Below are 22,188 nucleotides of genomic sequence, written 5' to 3'. Positions count from 1 at the left end.
CAAACATACCCATTTTTGCTTTCCGACATAATATTCTCGACTTCCACACATTCTTCAAGGCACCCAGGATTTTCGCCCCCTCCCCCACCCTATGATCCACTTCCGCTTCCATGGTTCCATCCGCTGCCAGATCCACTCCCAGATATCTAAATCACTCTACTTCCTCCAGTTTTGCTCCATTCAAACTTACCTCCCAATTGACTTGACCCTCAACCCTACTGTACCTAATAACCTTGCTCTTATTCACATTTACTCTTAACTTTCTTCTTTCACACACTTTACCAAACTCAGTCACCAGCTTCTGCAGTTTCTCACATGAATCAGCCACCAGCGCTGTATCATCAGCGAACAACAACTGACTCACTTCCCAAGCTCTCTCATCCCCAACAGACTTCATACTTGCCCCTCTTAACAAAACTCTTGCATTTACCTCCCTAACAACCCCATCCATAAACAAATTAAACAACCATGGAGACATCACACACCCCTGCCGCAAACCTACATTCACTGAGAACCAATCACTTTCCTCTCTTCCTACACGTACACATGCCTTACATCCTCGATAAAAACTTTTCACTGCTTCTAACAACTTGCCTCCCACACCATATATTCTTAATACCTTCCACTGAACATCTCTATCAACTCTATCATATGCCTTCTCCAGATCCATAAATGCTACATACAAATCCATTTGCTTTTCTAAGTATTTCTCACATACATTCTTCAAAGCAAACAACTGCTCATCCCCAATCTGATGCTCTGTACATGCCTTCACCCTCTCAATCAATACCCTCCCATATAATTTACCAGGAATACTCAACAAACTTATACCTCTGAAATTTGAGCACTCACTCTTATCCCCTTTGCCTTTGTACAATGGCACTATGCACGCATTCCGCCAATCCTCAGGCACCTCACCATGAGTCATACATACATTAAATAACCTTACCACAATACAGTCACCCCCTTTTTTAATAAATTCCACTGCAATACCATCCAAACCTGCTGCCTTGCCGGCTTTCATCCTTCGCAAAGCTTTTACTACCTCTTCTCTGTTTACCAAATCATTTTCCCTAACCCTCTCACTTTGCACACCACCTCGACCAAAACACCCTATATCTGCCACTCTATCATCAAACACATTCAACAAACCTTCAAAATACTCACTCCATCTCCTTCTCACATCACCACTACTTGTTATCACCTCCCCATTTGCGCCCTTCACTGAAGTTCCCATTTGCTCCCTTGTCTTACGCACTTTATTTACCTCCTACCAGAACATCTTTTTATTCTCCCTAAAATGTAATAATACTCTCTCACCCCAACTCTCATTTGCCCTCTTTTTCACCTCTTGCACCTTTCTCTTGACCTGTCTCTTTCTTTTATATATCTCCCACTCAATTGCATTTTTTCCCTGCAAAAATCGTCCAAATGCCTCTCTCTTCTCTTTCACTAATAATCTTACTTCTTCATTCCACCACCCACAACCCTTTCTAATCAACCCACCTCCCACTCTTCTCATGACACAAGCATCTTTTGCGCAATCTATCACTGATTCCCTAAATACATCCCATTCCTCCCCCACTCCCCTTACTTAATGTATGTATAGTATAATTCATGGTGAGGTGCCTGAGGATTGGCAGAATATGTGCATAGTGCCATTGTATTATAAGGCAAAGGGGATAAAGGTGAGTGCTCAAATTACAGAGGTATAAGTTTATTGAGTATTCTTGGGAAATTATATATGAGGGTATTGATTGAGAGGGTGAAGGCATGTACATAGCATCAGATTGGGGAAGAGCAGTGTGGTTTCAGAAGTGATAGATGATGTGTGGATCAGGTGTTTGCTTACAAGAATGTATGTGAGAAATACTTAGAAAAGCAAATGGATTTGTATGTAGCATCTATGGATCTGGAGAAGGCATATGATAGAGTTGATAGAGATGCACTATGGAAGGAATTAAGAATAGATGGTGTGGGAGGCAAGATGCAAGAATCAGTGAAAAGGTTTTATCGAGGATGTAAGGCTTGTGTACGAATAGGAAGAGAGAAAAGTGATTGGTTCTCATTGAATGTCAGTTTGTGGCAGGGGTGCGTGATGTCTCCATGGTTGTTTAATTTGTTTATGGATGGAGTTGTTAGGTTGGTGAATGGAAGAGTTTTGTAGAGAGGGGCTAGTATAAAGTCTGTTGTGGATGAGAGGGCTTAGGAAGTGAGTTAGTTGTTGTTTGCTGATGATACAGCGCTGGTGGCTGATTCGAGTGAGAAACTGCTGAAGTGGGTGACTGAGTTTGGCAAAGTGTGTGAAAGATGAAAGGTGAGAGTAAATGTGAATAAGAGCAAGGTTATTAGGTACAGTAGGGTTGAGGGACAAGTCAATTGGGAGGTAAGTTTGTATTGAGAAAAACTGGAGGAAGTGAAGTGTTTTAGATATCTGTGAGTGGACTTGGCAGCGGATGGAACCATGGAAGTGGAAGTGAGTCAAAGGATGGGGGAGGGGGCGAAAGTTCTGGGAGCATTGAAAAATGTGTGGAAGGTGAGAACATTATCTCAGAAAGCAAAAATGGATATGTTTGAAGGAATAGTGGTTCCAACAATGTTATATGGTTGCGAGGCATGGGCTAAAGATATGGTTGTTCGGAGGAGGGTGGATGTGCTGGAAATGAGATGTTTGAGGATAATATGTAGTGTGAGGTGGTTTGATCGAGTAAGTAATAATAGGGTAAGAGAGATGTGTGGTAATGAAAAGAGTGTCATTGATAGAGCAGAGGAGGGTGTATTGAAATGGTCTGGTCACATGGAGAGAATGAGTGAGGAAGGATTGACCAAGAGGATATATGTGTCAGAGGTGAAAGGAACGAGAAGTGGGAGACCAAATTGGAGGTGGAAGGATGGAGTGAAAATGATTTTGAGCGATTGGGGCCTGAACATGCAGGAGGGTGAAAGACATGCAAGGAATAGAGTGAATTGGAACGATGTCATATACTGGGGTCAACGTGCTGTCAGTGGATTGAACCAGGGCATGTGAAGTGTCTGGGGTAAACCATGGAAAGTTTTGTGGGGCCTGGATGTGGAAAGGGAGCTGTTTTTTCGGTGCATTATGCATGACAGCTAGAGACTAAGTGTGAACGAATGTGGCCTTTGTTGTCTTTTCCTAGTGCTACCTTGCGTGCATGCAGGTGGAGGGGGCTGTCGTTTCGTGTGTGGTGGGGTGGCGACAGGAATGAATAAAGACAGCAAGTCTGAATTATGTACATGTGTATATGTATATGTCTATGTATGTATATATATATATGTGTGTACATTGAGATGTATAAGTATGTATATTTGTGTGTGTGGACGAGTATATATACATACGTGTGTATGCCGGTGGTTTGGGCCATTCTTTCATCTGTTTCCTTGCGCTACTTTGCTGACGCGGGAGATAGTGACAAAGTATAATAAATGAATAAAATAGATTTTTTTTTTTTTTTCGCTGTCTCCCGCGTTTGCGAGGTAGCGCAAGGAAACAGATGAAAGAAATGGCCCAACCCACCCCCATACACATGTATATACATACGTCCACACACGCAAATATACATACCTACACAGCTTTCCATGGTTTACCCCAGACGCTTCACATGCCCTGATTCAATCCACTGACAGCACATCAACCCCGGTATACCACATCGCTCCAATTCACTCTATTCCTTGCCCTCCTTTCACCCTCCTGCATGTTCAGGCCCCGATCACACAAAATCTTTTTCACTCCATCTTTCCACCTCCAATTTGGTCTCCCTCTTCTCCTTGTTCCCTCCACCTCCGACACATATATCCTCTTGGTCAATCTTTCCTCACTCATTCTCTCCATGTGCCCAAACCATTTCAAAACACCCTCTTCTGCTCTCTCAACCACGCTCTTTTTATTTCCACACATCTCTCTTACCCTTACGTTACTTACTCGATCAAACCACCTCACACCACACATTGTCCTCAAACATCTCATTTCCAGCACATCCATCCTCCTGCGCACCACTATATCCATAGCCCACGCCTCGCAACCATACAACATTGTTGGAACCACTATTCCTTCAAACATACTCATTTTTGCTTTCCGAGATAATGTTCTCAACTTCCACACATTCTTCAAGGCTCCCAGAATTTTCGCCCCCTCCCCCATCCTATGATCCACTTCCGCTTCCATGGTTCCATCCGCTGCCAGATCCACTCCCAGATATCTAAAACACTTTACTTCCTCCAGTTTTTCTCCATTCAAACTCACCTCCCAATTGACTTGACCCTCAACCCTACTGTACCTAATAACCTTGCTCTTATTCACATTTACTCTTAACTTTCTTCTTTCACACACTTTACCAAACTCAGTCACCAGCTTCTGCAGTTTCTCACATGAATCAGCCACCAGCGCTGTATCATCAGCGAACAACTGACTCACTTCCCAAGCTCTCTCATCCCCAACAGACTTCATACTTGCCCCTCTTTCCAAAACTCTTGCATTCACCTCCCTAACAACCCCATCCATAAACAAATTAAACAACCATGGAGACATCACACACCCCTGCCGCAAACCTACATTCACTGAGAACCAATCACTTTCCTCTCTTCCTACACGTACACATGCCTTACATCCTCGATAAAAACTTTTCACTGTTTCTAACAACTTTCCTCCCACACCATATATTCTTAATACCTTCCACAGAGCATCTCTATCAACTCTATCATATGCCTCCTCCAGATCCATAAATGCTACATACAAATCCATTTGCTTTTCTAAGTATTTCTCACATACATTCTTCAAAGCAAACACCTGATCCACACATCCTCTACCACTTCTGAAACCACACTGCTCTTCCCCAATCTGATGCTCTGTACATGCCTTCACCCTCTCAATCAATACCCTCCCATATAATTTACCAGGAATACTCAACAAACTTATACCTCTGTAATTTGAGCACTCACTCTTATCCCCTTTGCCTTTGTACAATGGCACTATGCACGCATTCCGCCAATCCTCAGGCACCTCACCATGAGTCATACATACATTAAATAACCTTACCAACCAGTCAACAATACAGTCACCCCCTTTTTTAATAAATTCCACTGCAATACCATCCAAACCTGCTGCCTTGCCGCCTTTCATCTTCCGCAAAGCTTTTACTACCTCTTCTCTGTTTACCAAATCATTTTCCCTAACCCTCTCACTTTGCACACCACCTCGACCAAAACACCCTATATCTGCCACTCTATCATCAAACACATTCAACAAACCTTCAAAATACTCACTCCATCTCCTTCTCACATCACCACTACTTGTTATCACCTCCCCATTTGCGCCCTTCACTGAAGTTCCCATTTGCTCCCTTGTCTTACGCACTTTATTTACCTCCTTCCAGAACATCTTTTTATTCTCCCTAAAATTTAATGATACTCTCTCACCCCAACTCTCATTTGCCCTTTTTTTCACCTCTTGCACCTTTCTCTTGACCTCCTGTCTCTTTCTTTTATACATCTCCCACTCAATTGCATTTTTTCCCTGCAAAAATCGTCCAAATGCCTCTCTCTTCTCTTCCAGTAATACTCTTACTTCTTCATCCCACCACTCACTACCCTTTCTAATCAACCCATCTCCCACTCTTCTCATGCCACAAGCATCTTTTGCGCAAGCCATCACTGATTCCCTAAATACATCCCATTCCTCCCCCACTCCCCTTACTTCCATTGTTCTCACCTTTTTCCATTCTGTACTCAGTCTCTCCTGGTACTTCCTCACACAAGTCTCCTTCCCAAGCTCACTTACTCTCACCACCCTCTTCACCCCAACATTCACTCTTCTTTTTTGAAAACCCATACAAATCTTCACCTTAGCCTCCACAAGATAATGATCAGACATCCCTCCAGTTGCACCTCTCAGCACATTAACATCCAAAAGTCTCTCTTTCGCGCGCCTGTCAATTAACACGTAATCCAATAACGCTCTCTGGCCATCTCTCCTACTTACATAAGTATACTTATGTATATCTCGCTTTTTAAACCAGGTATTCCCAATCATCAGTCCTTTTTCAGCACATAAATCTACAAGCTCTTCACCATTTCCATTTACAACACTGAACACCCCATGTATACCAATTATTCCCTCAACTGCCACATTACTCACCTTTGCATTCAAATCACCCATCACTATAACCCGGTCTCATTCATCAAAACCACTAACACACTCATTCAGCTGCTCCCAAAACACTTGCCTCTCATGATCTTTCTTCTCATGCCCAGGTGCATATGCACCAATAATCACCCACCTCTCTCCATCAACTTTCAGTTTTACCCATATTAATCGAGAATTTACTTTCTTACATTCTATCACATACTCCCACAACTCCTGTTTCAGGAGTATTGCTACTCCTTCCCTTGCTCTTGTCTTCTCACTAACCCCTGACTTTACTCCCAAGACCTTCCCAAACCACTCTTCCCCTTTACCCTTGAGCTTCGTTTCACTCAGAGCCAAAACATCCAGGTTCCTTTCCTCAAACATACTACCTATCTCTCCTTTTTTCACATCTTGGTTACATCCACACACATTTAGGCACCCCAATCTGAGCCTTCGCGGAGGATGAGCACTCCTCGCGTGACTCCTTCTTCTGTTTCCCATTTTAGAAAGTTAAAAAAAGTACAAGGAGGGGAGATGAATAGATGAATATATATATTTATTTTGTTTATTATACTTTGTCACTGTCTACCGCATTAGCGAGGTAGCACAAGGAAACAGACAAAAGAATAGCCCAACCCACTGACAAACACATGTATATACATACACGTCCAGACACGCACATGTACATACCTATACATTTCAATGTATACATGTATATACACAGATGTATACATATATATACATGTACATAATTCATACTTGCTGCCTTTATTCATTCTGTCACCACCCTGCCACACATGAAATGACAACCCCCTTTCCCCCCCCCCCTGCATGCACATGAGGTAGCTCTAGGAAAAGACAACAAAGGCCACATTTGTTCACACTCAGTCCCAAGCTGTCATGTATAATGCACCAAAACCACAGCATCATTTATTCTAGAATGTCATTATTTTGATATGTTATTGCAAGGAGGTGAGATATGCTACTTGCAACCTTTTGAAAGAAGGTAAATAAAGAATGGACTATTGAAAAAATTTACTCTTTGCATTTGACTTTTTTCATGTTTCTTGTGATAAAATGTATTGTTTAAATGTCTTGATTGAGAAAAATTGAACATTACTCCCTATCCTTCTGCTGTGAATGTGAATCTTTAACTCTCATTCTGGTAAGAGCTGTTTTGTGCAATTGGCTTGAAAGATGAATGGCTTGGGCTTCAGTACAATTGTGTTGACATCCATTCCCACATTATGGGGACTTGTTGCAAGATGATGAGTGGGGTTAAAAGTTCAGTTTGTGTTATTTTACTGATGCATGCACAGGAAATTTTCCTAATAAGTTTTGTAACACTATAGAAATTTAACTCCCTAATATTGACTTTTTATTGTAAGGAAGAACTTATGAAGTTGCATAAAGACCAGAGCTTCAAGAAATGTAAAGAAAGTGTGATTGGTGTGTGATATGTTAGTAGTTTATGAAGGGTACAGGAAGAGGTTGATGAGAAAGGCAGAAGTGTATAAGAGCAGCTGAGGGAATTGAATTTTTGGCAAAAAAGTTATTCCTTCCAAACCTTAATAATTCTTCCATTTGTGTAATCCTCACAGTTAACTTCAACAAAGCCGTACCTGAGGAAAAAAGCAGTACTTCTCTTGTACAAAGTATTTCTGAAATTCCCTGAAGCCTTGAGACCAGCATTTCCTCGGTTAAAGGAAAAGCTGGAAGACCCCGACCCTGGCGTTCAGTCTGCAGCTGTCAACGTTATCTGTGAATTAGCACGGAAGAATCCCAAGAACTATCTCAGCCTTGCTCCTGTGTTTTTTAAGCTTATGACATCTTCCACAAACAACTGGATGCTTATCAAAATTATCAAACTGGTGAGTGTTATGTATTATGTGTGTATATATATATTTATTTATATTTATTCTGTTTATTATACTTTGTCGCTGTCTCCCGTGTTAGCGAGGTAGCGCAAGGAAACAGACCAAAGAATGGCCCAACCCAACCAAATACACATGTATATACCTGCACGTCCACACGCACATATACATACCTATACATCTCAATGTATACATATATGTACACACACAGACATATACATATATGCACCTGTACATAATTCATACTGTCTGCCCTTATTCATTCCCATCGCCACCCCGCCACACATGAAATGACAGCCCCCTCCCCCCGCATGTGCACGAGGTAGAGCTAGGAAAAGACAACAAAGGCCACATTTGTTCACACTCAGTCTCTAGCTGTCATGTATAATGCACTGAAACCACAGCTCCCTTTCCACATCCAGGCCCCACAAAACTTTCCATGGTTTACCCAAAAGCTTCACATGCCCTGGTTCGATCCATTGACAGCACGTCGACCACAGTATACCACATTGTTCCAATTCACTCTATTCCTTGCACACCCTTCACCCTCCTGCATGTTCAGGCCCCAATTGCTGAAAATATTTCACCCCATCTTTCCACCTCCAATTTGGTCTCCCATTTCTTCTTGTTCCCTCCACCTCTGACACATATATCCTCTTTGTCAATCTTTCCTCACTCATTCTCTCTATGTGACCAAACCATTTCAAAACGCCCTCTTCTGCTCTGTCAACCACACTCTTTTTATTACCACACATCTATCATACCTTCCACACCATATATTCTTAATACCTTCCACAGAGCATCTCTATCAACTCTATCATATGCCTTCTCCAGATCCATAAATGCTACATACAAATCCATTTGCTTTTCTAAGTATTTCTCACATACATTCTTCAAAGCAAACACCTGATCCACACATCCTCTACCACTTCTGAAACCACACTGCTCTTCCCCAATCTGATGCTCTGTACATGCCTTCACCCTCACAATCAATACCCTCCCATATAATTCACCAGGAATACTCAACAAACTTATACCTCTGTAATTAAGAATATATGGTGTGGGAGGCAAGTTGTTAGAAGCAGTGAAAAGTTTTTATCGAGGATGTAAGGCATGTGTACGTGTAGGAAGAGAGGAAAGTGATTGGTTCTCAGTGAATGTAGGTTTGCGGCAGGGGTGTGTGATGTCTCCATGGTTGTTTAATTTGTTTATGGATGGGGTTGTTAGGGAGGTGAATGCAAGAGTTTTGGAAAGAGGGGCAAGTATGAAGTCTGTTGGGGATGAGAGAGCTTGGGAAGTGAGTCAGTTGTTGTTTGCTGATGATACAGCGCTGGTGGCTGATTCATGTGAGAAACTGCAGAAGCTGGTGACTGAGTTTGGTAAAGTGTGTGAAAGAAGAAAGGCATGCATGTATGCACTTGATCCACCCCAAGTAAATGGGAATAGAGAAAACTATAATAGGAAAATCACATTTCTTCAAAACTAGTAAAATCACTAACGGAAGTACTTTGAAATTTACTTGACTAAGAGTTATAAAATTGTGTAAATACAACCAGTGGGTATAAATAAAGGTATAACAAATTCAACCCCTAACCGGACTCAAAATATAAAACAATGTTGCTGTGAAATTTATTTAAAAAAGGGGAGACTGTGCTGATGACTGGTTGGTGAGGATATTCAATGTATGTATGGTTCATGGTGAAGTGCCTGAGGATTGGTGGAATGCATATATAGTGCCACTGTACAAAGGAAAAGGGTATAAAGGTGAGTGTTGAAATTACAAAATTACAGAGGTATATGTTTGTTCAGTATTCCTGGGAAATCATATGAGAGGGTATTGATTGAGAGGGTAAAGGCATGTACCGAGCATCAAATTGGAGAAGAGCAGTGTGGTTTCAGAAGTGGTAGAGGATGTAAGAATCAATTGTTTGCTTTGAAAAATGTATGTGAGAAATACACAAAAAAACATATGGATTTGTATGTAGCATTTATGGATCTGGAGAAAGCATATGACAGAGTTGATAGAGATGCTCTGTGGAAGGTATTAAGAGTACATGGCGTGGGAGGTAAATTGCTAGAAGCAGTGAAAAGTTTTTATCGAAGATGTAAGGCATGTGTGCGAGTTGGAAAAGAGGAAAGTGATTGGTTCCCATTGAACATCAGTTTGCAGCAGGGGCACGTGATGTCTCCATGATTACTTGATTTGTTTATGGATGGGATTGTTAGGGAGTTGAATGCAAGAGTTTTGGAGAGAGGGGCTAGTATAAAGTCTGTTGAGAGGCCTTGGGAAGTGAGTCAGTTGTTGTTCGCTGATACAATGCTGGTGGCTGATTCGGGTGAGAAACTTGCAGAAGTGGTGGCTGAGTTTGGTAAAATATGTGAAAGAAGAAAGCTGAGAGTAAATGTGAATAAGAGCAAGGTTATTAGGTTCAGTAGGGTTGAGGGACAAGTTAAATGGGAGGTAAGTTTGAATGGAAAAAACGAGGAAGTGAAGTGTTTCATATATCTAGAAGTGGATTTGGCAGCGGATGGAACCATGGAAGTGGAAGTGAGTCACAGGGTGGGGGAGGGGGCGAAGGTTCTGGGAGCACTGAAGAATGTGTGGAAGGTAAGAACGTTATCTCAGAGAGCAAAAATGGGTATGTTTGAAGGAATAGTGGTTCCAACAATGTCATGTGGTTGCGAGGCATGGGCTATAGATAGGGCTGTGCAGAGGAGCATGGATATTTGGAAATGAGATGTCTGAGGACAATATGAGGTATGAGGTGGTCTGATCGAGTCAGTAATGAAAGGGTAAGAGTGATGTATTAAAAGAGTGTGGTTCAAAGAGCAGAAGAAGGTGTACTGAAATGGTTTGGTCACATAGAGACAATGAGTGAGGAAAGATTGAATGAGTGAGGAAAGATTGACAAAGAGGATATATGTGTCAGAGGTGGAGGGAAAAGGAGAAGTGGGAAACCAAACTGGAGGTGGAAGGATGGAATGAAAAAGATCTTGAGCAATCGGGGCCTGAACATAAAGGAAGGTGAAAGGCGTGCAAGGAATAGCGTGAATTGGAACGATGTGGTATACCGGGGTCAACGTGCTGTCACTGGATTGAACCAGGGCTTGTAAAGTGTCTGGGGTAAACCACGGAAAGTTTTGTTGGGCCTGGATGTGGAAAGGAAGCTGTGGTTTCAGTGCATTATACATGAAAGCTAAAGACTGAGTGTAAACGAACAAACAACCCCATCCATAAACAAATTAAACAACCATGGAGACATTACGCACCCCTGCTACAAACCGACATTCACTGGGAACCAATCACTTTCCTCTCTTCCTACTTGTACACACGCCTTACATCCTCGATAAAAACTTTTCACTGCTTCCAGCAGCTTCCCTCCAACACCATATACTGGAAAAGGCATACGATAAAGTTGATAGAGACGCTCTGTGGAAGATATTAATACCTTCCACAGAGCATCTCTATCAACTCTATTGTATGCCTTTTCCAGATCCATAAATGCTACATACAAGTCCATTTGTTTTTCTAAGTATTTCTCACATACATTCTTCAAAGCAAACACCAGATCCACACATCCTCCACCACTTCTGAAACCAAACTACTCTTTTCCAATCTGATGTTCTGTACACACCTTCACCCTCTCAATCAATACCCTCCCATGTAATTTCCTAGGAACACTCAAAAACTTATACCTCTGTAATTTGAACACACCTTTATCCCTTTTGCCTTTGCACAATGGCACTATGCATGCATTCTGCCAATCCTCAGGCACTTCACCATGAACCATACATGCACTGAATAGCCTCATCAACCAGTCACCAACACAGTTGCCCACTTTTTTAATAAATTTCACTGCAATACCATCCAAACCTGCCATCTTGCCAGCTTTCATCTTCTGCAAAGCTTTCGCTCCCTCTTCCCCCTTTACCAAATCATTCTCCCTGACCCTCTCACTTTGCACATCACCTCGACCAAAACACCCTACATCTAACACATTCAACAAACCTTCAAAATACTCACTCCATCTCCTCACATCACCAGTGGAACTTCTTAAAAAAAGGAGGTGCCTGTGATGTTTACTGGTTGGTAAGGATATTCAGTGCATGTATGGCTCATGATGAAGTTCCTGAGGATTAGCAGAATGCATGCATAGTGTCATTGTACAAAGGCAAAGGGGATAAAGGTGAGTGCTCAAATTACAGGGGAATTAGTTTGTTGAGTATTCCTGGGAAATTATATGGGAGGGTATTGATTGAGAGGGCAAAGGCATGTACAGACCATCAGACGGTGGAAGAGCAGTGTGGTTTCAAAAGTGGTAAAGGATGTGTGGATCAGGTGTTTGCTTTGAAGAATGTATGCGACATATACTCAGAAAGGCAAATGGATTTGTATGTAGCATTTATGGATCTGGAGAAGGTATATGATAGTGTTGATAAAGATGCTTTGTGGAAGGTATTAAGAATATATGGTGTGGGATGCAAGTTGTTAGAAGCAGTGAAAAGTTTTTATCGAAGATGTAAGGCATGTGTGCGAGTTGGAAAAGAGGAAAGTGATTGGTTCCCATTGAACATCAGTTTGCAGCAGGGGCACGTGATGTCTCCATGATTACTTGATTTGTTTATGGATGGGATTGTTAGGGAGTTGAATGCAAGAGTTTTGGAGAGAGGGGCTAGTATAAAGTCTGTTGAGAGGCCTTGGGAAGTGAGTCAGTTGTTGTTCGCTGATACAATGCTGGTGGCTGATTCGGGTGAGAAACTTGCAGAAGTGGTGGCTGAGTTTGGTAAAATATGTGAAAGAAGAAAGCTGAGAGTAAATGTGAATAAGAGCAAGGTTATTAGGTTCAGTAGGGTTGAGGGACAAGTTAAATGGGAGGTAAGTTTGAATGGAAAAAATGAGGAAGTGAAGTGTTTCAGATATCTAGAAGTGGATTTGGCAGCGGATGGAACCATGGAAGTGGAAGTGAGTCACAGGGTGGGGGAGGGGGCGAAGGTTCTGGGAGCACTGAAGAATGTGTGGAAGGTAAGAACGTTATCTCAGAGAGTAAAAATGGATATGTTTGAAGGAATAGTGGTTCCAACAATGTCATGTGGTTGCGAGGCATGGGCTATAGATAGGGCTGTGCAGAGGAGCATGGATATTTGGAAATGAGATGTTTGAGGACAATATGAGGTATGAGGTGGTCTGATCGAGTCAGTAATGAAAGGGTAAGAGTGATGTATTAAAAGAGTGTGGTTCAAAGAGCAGAAGAAGGTGTACTGAAATGGTTTGGTCACATAGAGACAATGAGTGAGGAAAGATTGAATGAGTGAGGAAAGATTGACAAAGAGGATATATGTGTCAGAGGTGGAGGGAAAAGGAGAAGTGGGTAACCAAACTGGAGGTGGAAGGATGGAATGAAAAAGATCTTGAGCAATCGGGGCCTGAACATAAAGGAAGGTGAAAGGCGTGCAAGGAATAGCGTGAATTGGAACGATGTGGTATACCGGGGTCAACATGCTGTCACTGGATTGAACCAGGGCTTGTAAAGTGTCTGGGGTAAACCACGGAAAGTTTTGTTGGGCCTGGATGTGGAAAGGGAGCTGTGGTTTCGGTGCATTATACATGAAAGCTAAAGACTGAGTGTAAACGAACAACCCCATCCATAAACAAATTAAACAACCATGGAGACATTACGCACCCCTGCTACAAACCGACATTCACTGGGAACCAATCACTTTCCTCTCTTCCTACTCGTACACACGCCTTACATCCTCGATAAAAACTTTTCACTGCTTCCAGCAGCTTCCCTCCAACACCATATACTGGAAAAGGCATACGATAAAGTTGATAGAGACGCTCTGTGGAAGATATTAATACCTTCCGCAGAGCATCTCTATCAACTCTATTGTATGCCTTTTCCAGATCCATAAATGCTACATACAAGTCCATTTGTTTTTCTAAGTATTTCTCACATACATTCTTCAAAGCAAACACCAGATCCACACATCCTCCACCACTTCTGAAACCAAACTACTCTTTTCCAATCTGATGTTCTGTACACACCTTCACCCTCTCAATCAATACCCTCCCATGTAATTTCCTAGGAACACTCAAAAACTTATACCTCTGTAATTTGAACACACCTTTATCCCTTTTGCCTTTGCACAATGGCACTATGCATGCATTCTGCCAATCCTCAGGCACTTCACCATGAACCATACATGCACTGAATAGCCTCATCAACCAGTCACCAACACAGTTGCCCACTTTTTTAATAAATTTCACTGCAATACCATCCAAACCTGCCATCTTGCCAACTTTCATCTTCTGCAAAGCTTTCGCTCCCTCTTCTCCCTTTACCAAATCATTCTCCCTGACCCTCTCACTTTGCACACCACCTCGACCAAAACACCCTACATCTAACACATTCAACAAACCTTCAAAATACTCACTCCATCTCCTCACATCACCAGTGGAACTTCTTAAAAAAAGGGGGTGCCTGTGATGTTTACTGGTTGGTAAGGATATTCAGTGCATGTATGGCTCATGATGAAGTTCCTGAGGATTGGCAGAATGCATGCATAGTGTCATTGTACAAAGGCAAAGGGGATAAAGGTGAGTGCTCAAATTACAGGGGAATTAGTTTGTTGAGTATTCCTGGGAAATTATATGGGAGGGTATTGATTGAGAGGGCAAAGGCATGTACAGACCATCAGACGGTGGAAGAGCAGTGTGGTTTCAAAAGTGGTAAAGGATGTGTGGATCAGGTGTTTGCTTTGAAGAATGTATGCGACATATACTCAGAAAGGCAAATGGATTTGTATGTAGCATTTATGGATCTGGAGAAGGTATATGATAGTGTTGATAAAGATGCTTTGTGGAAGGTATTAAGAATATATGGTGTGGGATGCAAGTTGTTAGAAGCATTAAAAAGTTTTTATCGAGGATGTAAGGCATGTGTACGAGTAGAAAGAGAGGAAAGTGATTAGTTCTAAGTGAATATCGGTTTGCGGCAGGGATGCGTGATGTCTCCATGGTTGTTTAAATTGTTTATGGATGGGGTTGTTAGGGAGACGAATGCAAGAGTTTTGGAGAGAGGAGCAAGTGTGCAGTCTGTTGAGGATGAGAGGGCTTGGGAAGTGAGTTAGTTGTTGTTCGCTGATGATACAGCACTGGTGGCTGATTCATGTGAGAAACTGCAGAAGCTGATGACTGAGTTTGGTAAACTGTGTGAAAGAAGAAAGCTGAGAGTAAATGTGAATAAGAGCAAGGTTATTAGGTACAGTAGGGTTGAGGGACAAGTCAATTGGGAGGTAAGTCTGAATGGAAAAAACTTGGAGGAAAAGAAGTGTTTTAGATATCTGGGAGTGGATTTGGCAGCGGATGGAACCATGCAAGCGGAATTGAGTCACAGGATGGAGGAGGGAGCGAAAGTTCTGGGAGCGTTAAAAAATGTGTGGAAGGCGAGAACATTATCACAAAAAGCAAAAATGGGTATGCTTGAAGGAATAGTGGTTCCAACAATGTTGTATGATTGCGAGGCATGGGCTATTGAAAGAGTTGTGCGGAAGAGGGTGGATGTGTTGGAAATAAGATGTTTGAGGACAACATGTGGTGTGAGGTGGTTTGAACGAGTAAGTAATGAAAGGGTAAGAGATATGTGTGGTAGTAAAAAGAGTGGTTGACAGAGCAGAAGAGGGTGTTTTGAAATGGTTTGGTCACATGGAGCGAATGAGTGAGGAAATATTGACAAAGAGGATATATGTGTCAGAGGTGGAGAGAACGAGAAGTGGGAGACCAAATTGGAGGTGGAAAGATGGAGTGAAAAAGATTTTGAGTGATCGGGGCCTGAACATGCAGGAGGTTGAAAGGCGTGCAAGGAATAGAGTGAATTGGAACGATGTGGTATACCGGGGTCGACGTGTTGTCGATGGATTGAACCAGGGCATGTGAAGCATCTGGGGTAAACCATGGAAAGTTCTGTGTGGCCTGGATGTGGAAAGGGAGCTGTGGTTTCGGTGCATTATACATGACAGCTAGAGCCTGAGTGTGAACGTGTGTATATATGTATATGTCTGTGTGTGTGTGTGTGTGTGTGTGTATATATATATATATATATATATATATATATATATATATATATATATATATATATATATATATATATACATATCCCTGGGGATAGGGGAGAAAGAATACTTCCCACGTATTCCCTGCGTGTCGTAGAAGGCGACTAAAAGGGGAGGGAGCGGGTGGCTGGAAATCCTCCCCTCTCGTTTTTTTTTAATTTTCCAAAAGAAGGAACAGAGAAGGGGGCCAGGTTAGGATTTTCCCTCTAAGGCCCAGTCCTCTGTTCTTAACGCTACCTCGCAAATGCGGGAAATGGCGAATCGTATAAAAAAAAAAAAAAAAAAAATATATATATATATATATATATATATATATATATATATATATATATATATATATATATATATATATATATATGAAAGCCGGCAAGGCAGCAGGTTTAGATGGTATTGCATTGGAATTTATTAAAAAAGGGGGTGACTGTATTACTGACTGGTTGGTAAGGTTATTTAATGTATGTATGACTCATGGTGAGGTGCCTGAGGATTGGCGGAATGCGTGCATAGTGCCATTGTACAAAGGCAAAGGGGATAAGAGTGAGTGCTCAAATTTCAGAGGTATAAGTTTGTTGAGTATTCCTGGTAAATTATATGGGAGGGTATTGATTGAGAGGGTGAAGGCATGTACAGAGCATCAGATTGGGGAAGAGCAGTGTGGTTTCAGAAGTGGTAGAGGATGTGTGGATCAGGTGTTTGCTTTGAAGAATGTATGTGAGAAATACTTAGAAAAGCAAATAGAAAAGCAAATGGATTTGTATGTAGCATTTATGGATCTGGAGAAGGCATATGATTGAGTTGATAGAAATGCTCTGTGGAAGGTATTAAGAATATATGGTGTGAGAGGCAAGTTGTTAGAAGCAGTGAAAAGTTTTTATCGAGGAGGTAAGGCATGTGTACGTGTAGGAAGAGAGGAAAGTGATTGGTTCTCAGTGAATGTAGGTTTGCGGCAGGGGTGTGTGATGTCTCCATGGTTGTTTAATTTGTTTATGGATGGGGTTGTTAGGGAGGTAAATGCAAGAGTTTTGGAAAGAGGGGCAAGTATGAAGTCTGTTGGGGATGAGAGAGCTTGGGAAGTGAGTCAGTTGTTGTTCGCTGATGATACAGCGCTGGTGGCTGATTCATGTGAGAAACTGCAGAAGCTGGTGACTGAGTTTGGAAAAGTGTGTGGAAGAAGAAAGTTAAGAGTAAATGTGAATAAGAGCAAGGTTATTAGGTACAGTAGGGTTGAGGGTCAAGTCAATTGGGAGGTGAGTTTGAATGGAGAAAAACTGGAGGAAGTGAAGTGTTTTAGATATCTGGGAGTGGATCTGGCAGCGGATGGAACCATGGAAGCGGAAGTGGATCATAGGGTGGGGGAGGGGGCGAAAATTCTGGGGGCCTTGAAGAATGTGTGGAAGTCGAGAACATTATCTCGGAAAGCAAAAATGGGTATGTTTGAAGGAATAGTGGTTCCAACAATGTTGTATGGTTGCGAGGCGTGGGCTATGGATAGAGTTGTGCGCAGGAGGATGGATGTGCTGGAAATGAGATGTTTGAGGACAATGTGTGGTGTAAGGTGGTTTGATCGAGTGAGTAACGTAAGGGTAAGAGAGATGTGTGGAAATAAAAAGAGCGTGGTTGAGAGAGCAGAAGAGGGTGTTTTGAAGTGGTTTGGGCACATGGAGAGGATGAGTGAGGAAAGATTGACCAAGAGGATATATGTGTCGGAGGTGGAGGGAACGAGGAGAAGAGGGAGACCAAATTGGAGGTGGAAAGATGGAGTGAAAAAGATTTTGTGTGATCGGGGCCTGAACATGCAGGAGGGTGAAAGGAGGGCAAGGAATAGAGTGAATTGGAGCGATGTGGTATACCGAGGTTGACGTGCTGTCAGTGGATTGAAGCAGGGCATGTGAAGCGTCTGGGGTAAACCATGGAAAGCTGTGTAGGTATGTATATTTGCGTGTGTGGACGTATGTATATACATGTGTATGGGGGGGGTTGGGCCATTTCTTTCGTCTGTTTCCTTGCGCTACCTCGCAAACGCGGGAGACAGCGACAAAGTATAATAAAATGAAATATATATATATATATATATATATATATATATATATATATATATATATATATATATATATATATATCCCTGGGGATAGGGGATTAAGAATACTTCCCACGTATTCCCTGCATGTTGTAGAAGGCGACTAAAAGGGGAGGGAGCAGGGGGCTGGAAATCCTCCCCTCTCATTTTTTTTTTTTTTTTGATTTTCCAAAAGAAGGAACAGAGGGGGCCAGGTGAGGATATTCCAAAAAAGGCCCAGTCCTCTGTTCTTAACGCTACCTCGCTAACGCGGGAAATGGCAAATAGTTTGAAAGAAAAAGAATATATATATATATATATATATATATATATATATATATATATATATATATATATATATATGTATATATATATATATATATATATATATATATATATATATATATATATATATATATATATATATATTTTTGCTTTATCGCTGTCTCCCGCGTTTGCGAGGTAGCGCAAGGAAACAGACGAAAGAAATGGCCCAACCCTCCCCCCATACACATGTATATACATATGTCCCCACACGCAAATATACATACCTACACAGCTTTCCATGGTTTACCCCAGACGCTTCACATGCCCTGCTTCAATCCACTGACAGCACATCAACCTCGGTATACCACATCGCTCCAATTGACTCTATTCCTTGCCCTCCTTTCACCCTCCTGCATGTTCAGGCCCCGATCACACAAAATCTTTTTCACTCCATCTTTCCACCTCCAATTTGGTCTCCCACTTCTCCTCGTTCCCTCCACCTCCGACACATATATCCTCTTGGTCAATCTTTCCTCACTCATTCTTTCCATGTGCCCAAATTATTTCTAAACACCCACTTCTGCTCTCTCAACCACGCTCTTTTTATTTCTAAACATCTCTCTTACCCTTACGTTACTTACTCGATCAAACCACCTCACACCACACATTGTCCTCAAACATCTCATTTCCAGTACATCCATCCTCCTGCGCACAACTCTATCCATAGCCCATGCCTCGCAACCATACAACATTGTTGGAACCACTATTCCTTCAAACATACCCATTTTTGCTTTCCGAGATAGTGTTCTCGACTTCCACACATTCTTTAAGGCTCCCAGAATATTCCCCCCCTCCCCCACCCTATGATCCACTTCCGCTTCCATGGTTCCATCCGCTGCCAGATCCACTCCCAGATATCTAAAACACTTTACTTCCTCCAGTTTTTCTCCATTCAAACTTACCTCCCAATTGACTTGACCCTCAACCCTACTGTACCTAGTTACCTTGCTCCTATTCACATTTACTCTTAACTTTCTTCTTTCACACACTTTACCAAACTCAGTCACCAGCTTCTGCAGTTTCTCACATGAATCAGCCACCAGCGCTGTATCATCAGCGAACAACAACTGACTCACTTCCCAAGCTCTCTCATCCCCAACAGACTTCATACTTGCCCCACTTTCCAAAACTCTTGCATTCACCTCCGTAACAACCCCATCCATAAACAAATTAAACAACCATGGAGACATCACACACCCCTGCCGCAAACCTACATTCACTGAGAACCAATCACTTTCCTCTCTTCCTACACATACACATGCCTTACATCCTCGATAAAAACTTTTCACTGCTTCTAACAACTTGCCTCCCACACCATATATTCTTCATACCTTCCACAGAGCATTTCTATCAACTCAATCATATGCCTTCTCCAGATCCATAAATGCTACATACAAATCCATTTGCTTTTCTAAGTATTTCTCACATACATTCTTCAAAGCAAACACCTGATCCACACATCCTCTACCACTTCTGAAACCACACTGCTCTTCCCCAATCTGATGCTTTGTACATGCCTTCACCCTCTCAATCAATACCCTCCCATATAATTTACCAGGAATACTCAACAAACTTGTACCTCTGAAATTTGAGCACTCACTCTTATCCCCTTTGCCTTTGTACAATGGCACTATGCACGCATTCCGCCAATCCTCAGGCACCTCACCATGTGTCATACATACATTAAATAACCTTACCAACCAGTCAGTAATACAGTCACCCCTTTTTTTAATAAATTCCAATGCAATACCATCTAAACCTGCTAACTTGCCGGCTTTCATATATATATATATATATATATATATATATATATATATATATATATATATATATATATATATATTATTCCTGGGGATAGGGGAGAAAGAATACTTCCCACGTATTCCCTGCGTTTCGTAGAAAGCGACTAAAAGGGGAGGGAGCGGGGGGCTGGAAATCCTCCCCTCTCGTTTTTTTTTTTTTTTTCTCTCCAAAAGAAGGAACAGAGAATTGGGCCAGGTGAGGGTATTCCCTCAAGGCCCAGTCCTCTGTTCTTAACGCTACCTCGCTAATGCGGGAAATGGCGAATAGTTTGAAAGAAAGAAAGATATATATATATATATATATATATATATATATATATATATATATATATATATATATATATACACACACACACACACACACACACACACACACACAGACATATACATATATACACACGTTCACACTCAGGCTCTAGCTGTCATGTATAATGAACCGAAACCACAGCTCCCTTTCCACATCCAGGCCCCACAGAACTTTCCATGGTTTACCCCAGATGCTTTACATGCCCTGGTTCAATCCATCGACAACACGTCGACCCCGGTATACCACATCGTTCCAATTCACTCTATTCCTTGCACGCCTTTCAACCTCCTGCATGTTCAGGCCCCGATCACTCAAAATCTTTTTCACTCCATCTTTCCACCTCCAATTTGGTCTCCCACTTCTCGTTCTCTCCACCTCTGACACATATATCCTCTTTGTCAATATTTCCTCACTCATTCGCTCCATGTGACCAAACCATTTCAAAACACCCTCTTCTGCTCTGTCAACCACTCTTTTTACTACCACACATATCTCTTACCCTTTCATTACTTACTCGTTCAAACCACCTCACACCAGATGTTGTCCTCAAACAATCTTATTTCCAACACATCCACCCTCCTCCGCACAACTCTTTCAATAGCCCATGCCTTGCAATCATACAACATTGTTGGAACCACTATTCCTTCAAGCATACCCATTTTTGCTTTTTGTGATAATGTTCTCGCCTTCCACACATTTTTTAACGCTCCCAGAACTTTCGCTCCCTCCTCCATCCTGTGACTCAATTCCGCTTGCATGGTTCCATCCGCTGCCAAATCCACTCCCAGATATCTAAAACACTTTACTTCCTCCAAGTTTTTTCCATTCAGACTTACCTCCCAATTGACTTGTCCCTCAACCCTACTGTACCTAATAACCTTGCTCTTATTCACATTTACTCTCAGCTTTCTTCTTTCACACAGTTTACCAAACTCAGTCATCAGCTTCTGCAGTTTCTCACATGAATCAGCCACCAGTGCTGTATCATCAGCGAACAACAACTAACTCACTTCCCAAGCCCTCTCATCCTCAACAGACTGCACACTTGCTCCTCTCTCCAAAACTCTTGCATTCGTCTCCCTAACAACCCCATCCATAAACAATTTAAACAACCATGGAGACATCACGCATCCCTGCCGCAAACCGATATTCACTTAGAACTAATCACTTTCCTCTCTTTCTACTCGTACACTTGCCTTACATCCTCGATAAAAACTTTTTAATGCTTCTAACAACTTGCATCCCACACCATATATTCTTAATACCTTCCACAAAGCATCTTTATCAACACTATCATATACCTTCTCCAGATCCATACATGCTACATACAAATCCATTTGCCTTTCTGAGTATATGTCACATACATTCTTCAAAGGAAACACCTGATCCACACATCCTTTACCACTTTTGAAACCACACTGCTCTTCCACCGTCTGATGGTCTGTACATGCCTTTGCCCTCTCAATCAATACCCTCCCATATAATTTCCCAGGAATACTCAACAAACTAATTCCCCTGTAATTTGAGCACTCACCTTTATCCCCTTTGCCTTTGTACAATGACACTAT

The 22,188-nt window shown here is 41.9% G+C and overlaps 1 protein-coding gene across 1 annotated transcript in view; it reads left to right on the top strand.

Annotated features, from left to right (window-relative positions):
- The window catches only part of g (adaptor-related protein complex 3, delta 1 subunit-like garnet), a 468,686-nt gene that overhangs the window by 37,289 nt on the left and 409,209 nt on the right, over window positions 1–22,188 (top strand). The window contains exon 5 of the mRNA XM_071673747.1: window positions 7,744–8,013. Coding sequence (XP_071529848.1) covers window positions 7,744–8,013 — 270 coding nt within the window. The remainder of the gene's footprint in view (window positions 1–7,743; window positions 8,014–22,188) is intronic.

Source organism: Panulirus ornatus, chromosome 19, assembly GCF_036320965.1.
Source record: "Panulirus ornatus isolate Po-2019 chromosome 19, ASM3632096v1, whole genome shotgun sequence".
NCBI lineage: Eukaryota > Metazoa > Arthropoda > Malacostraca > Decapoda > Palinuridae > Panulirus > Panulirus ornatus.
The sequence above is the reverse complement of the archived record's forward strand: the minus strand, read 5'-3'. Positions and strand labels throughout refer to the sequence as shown.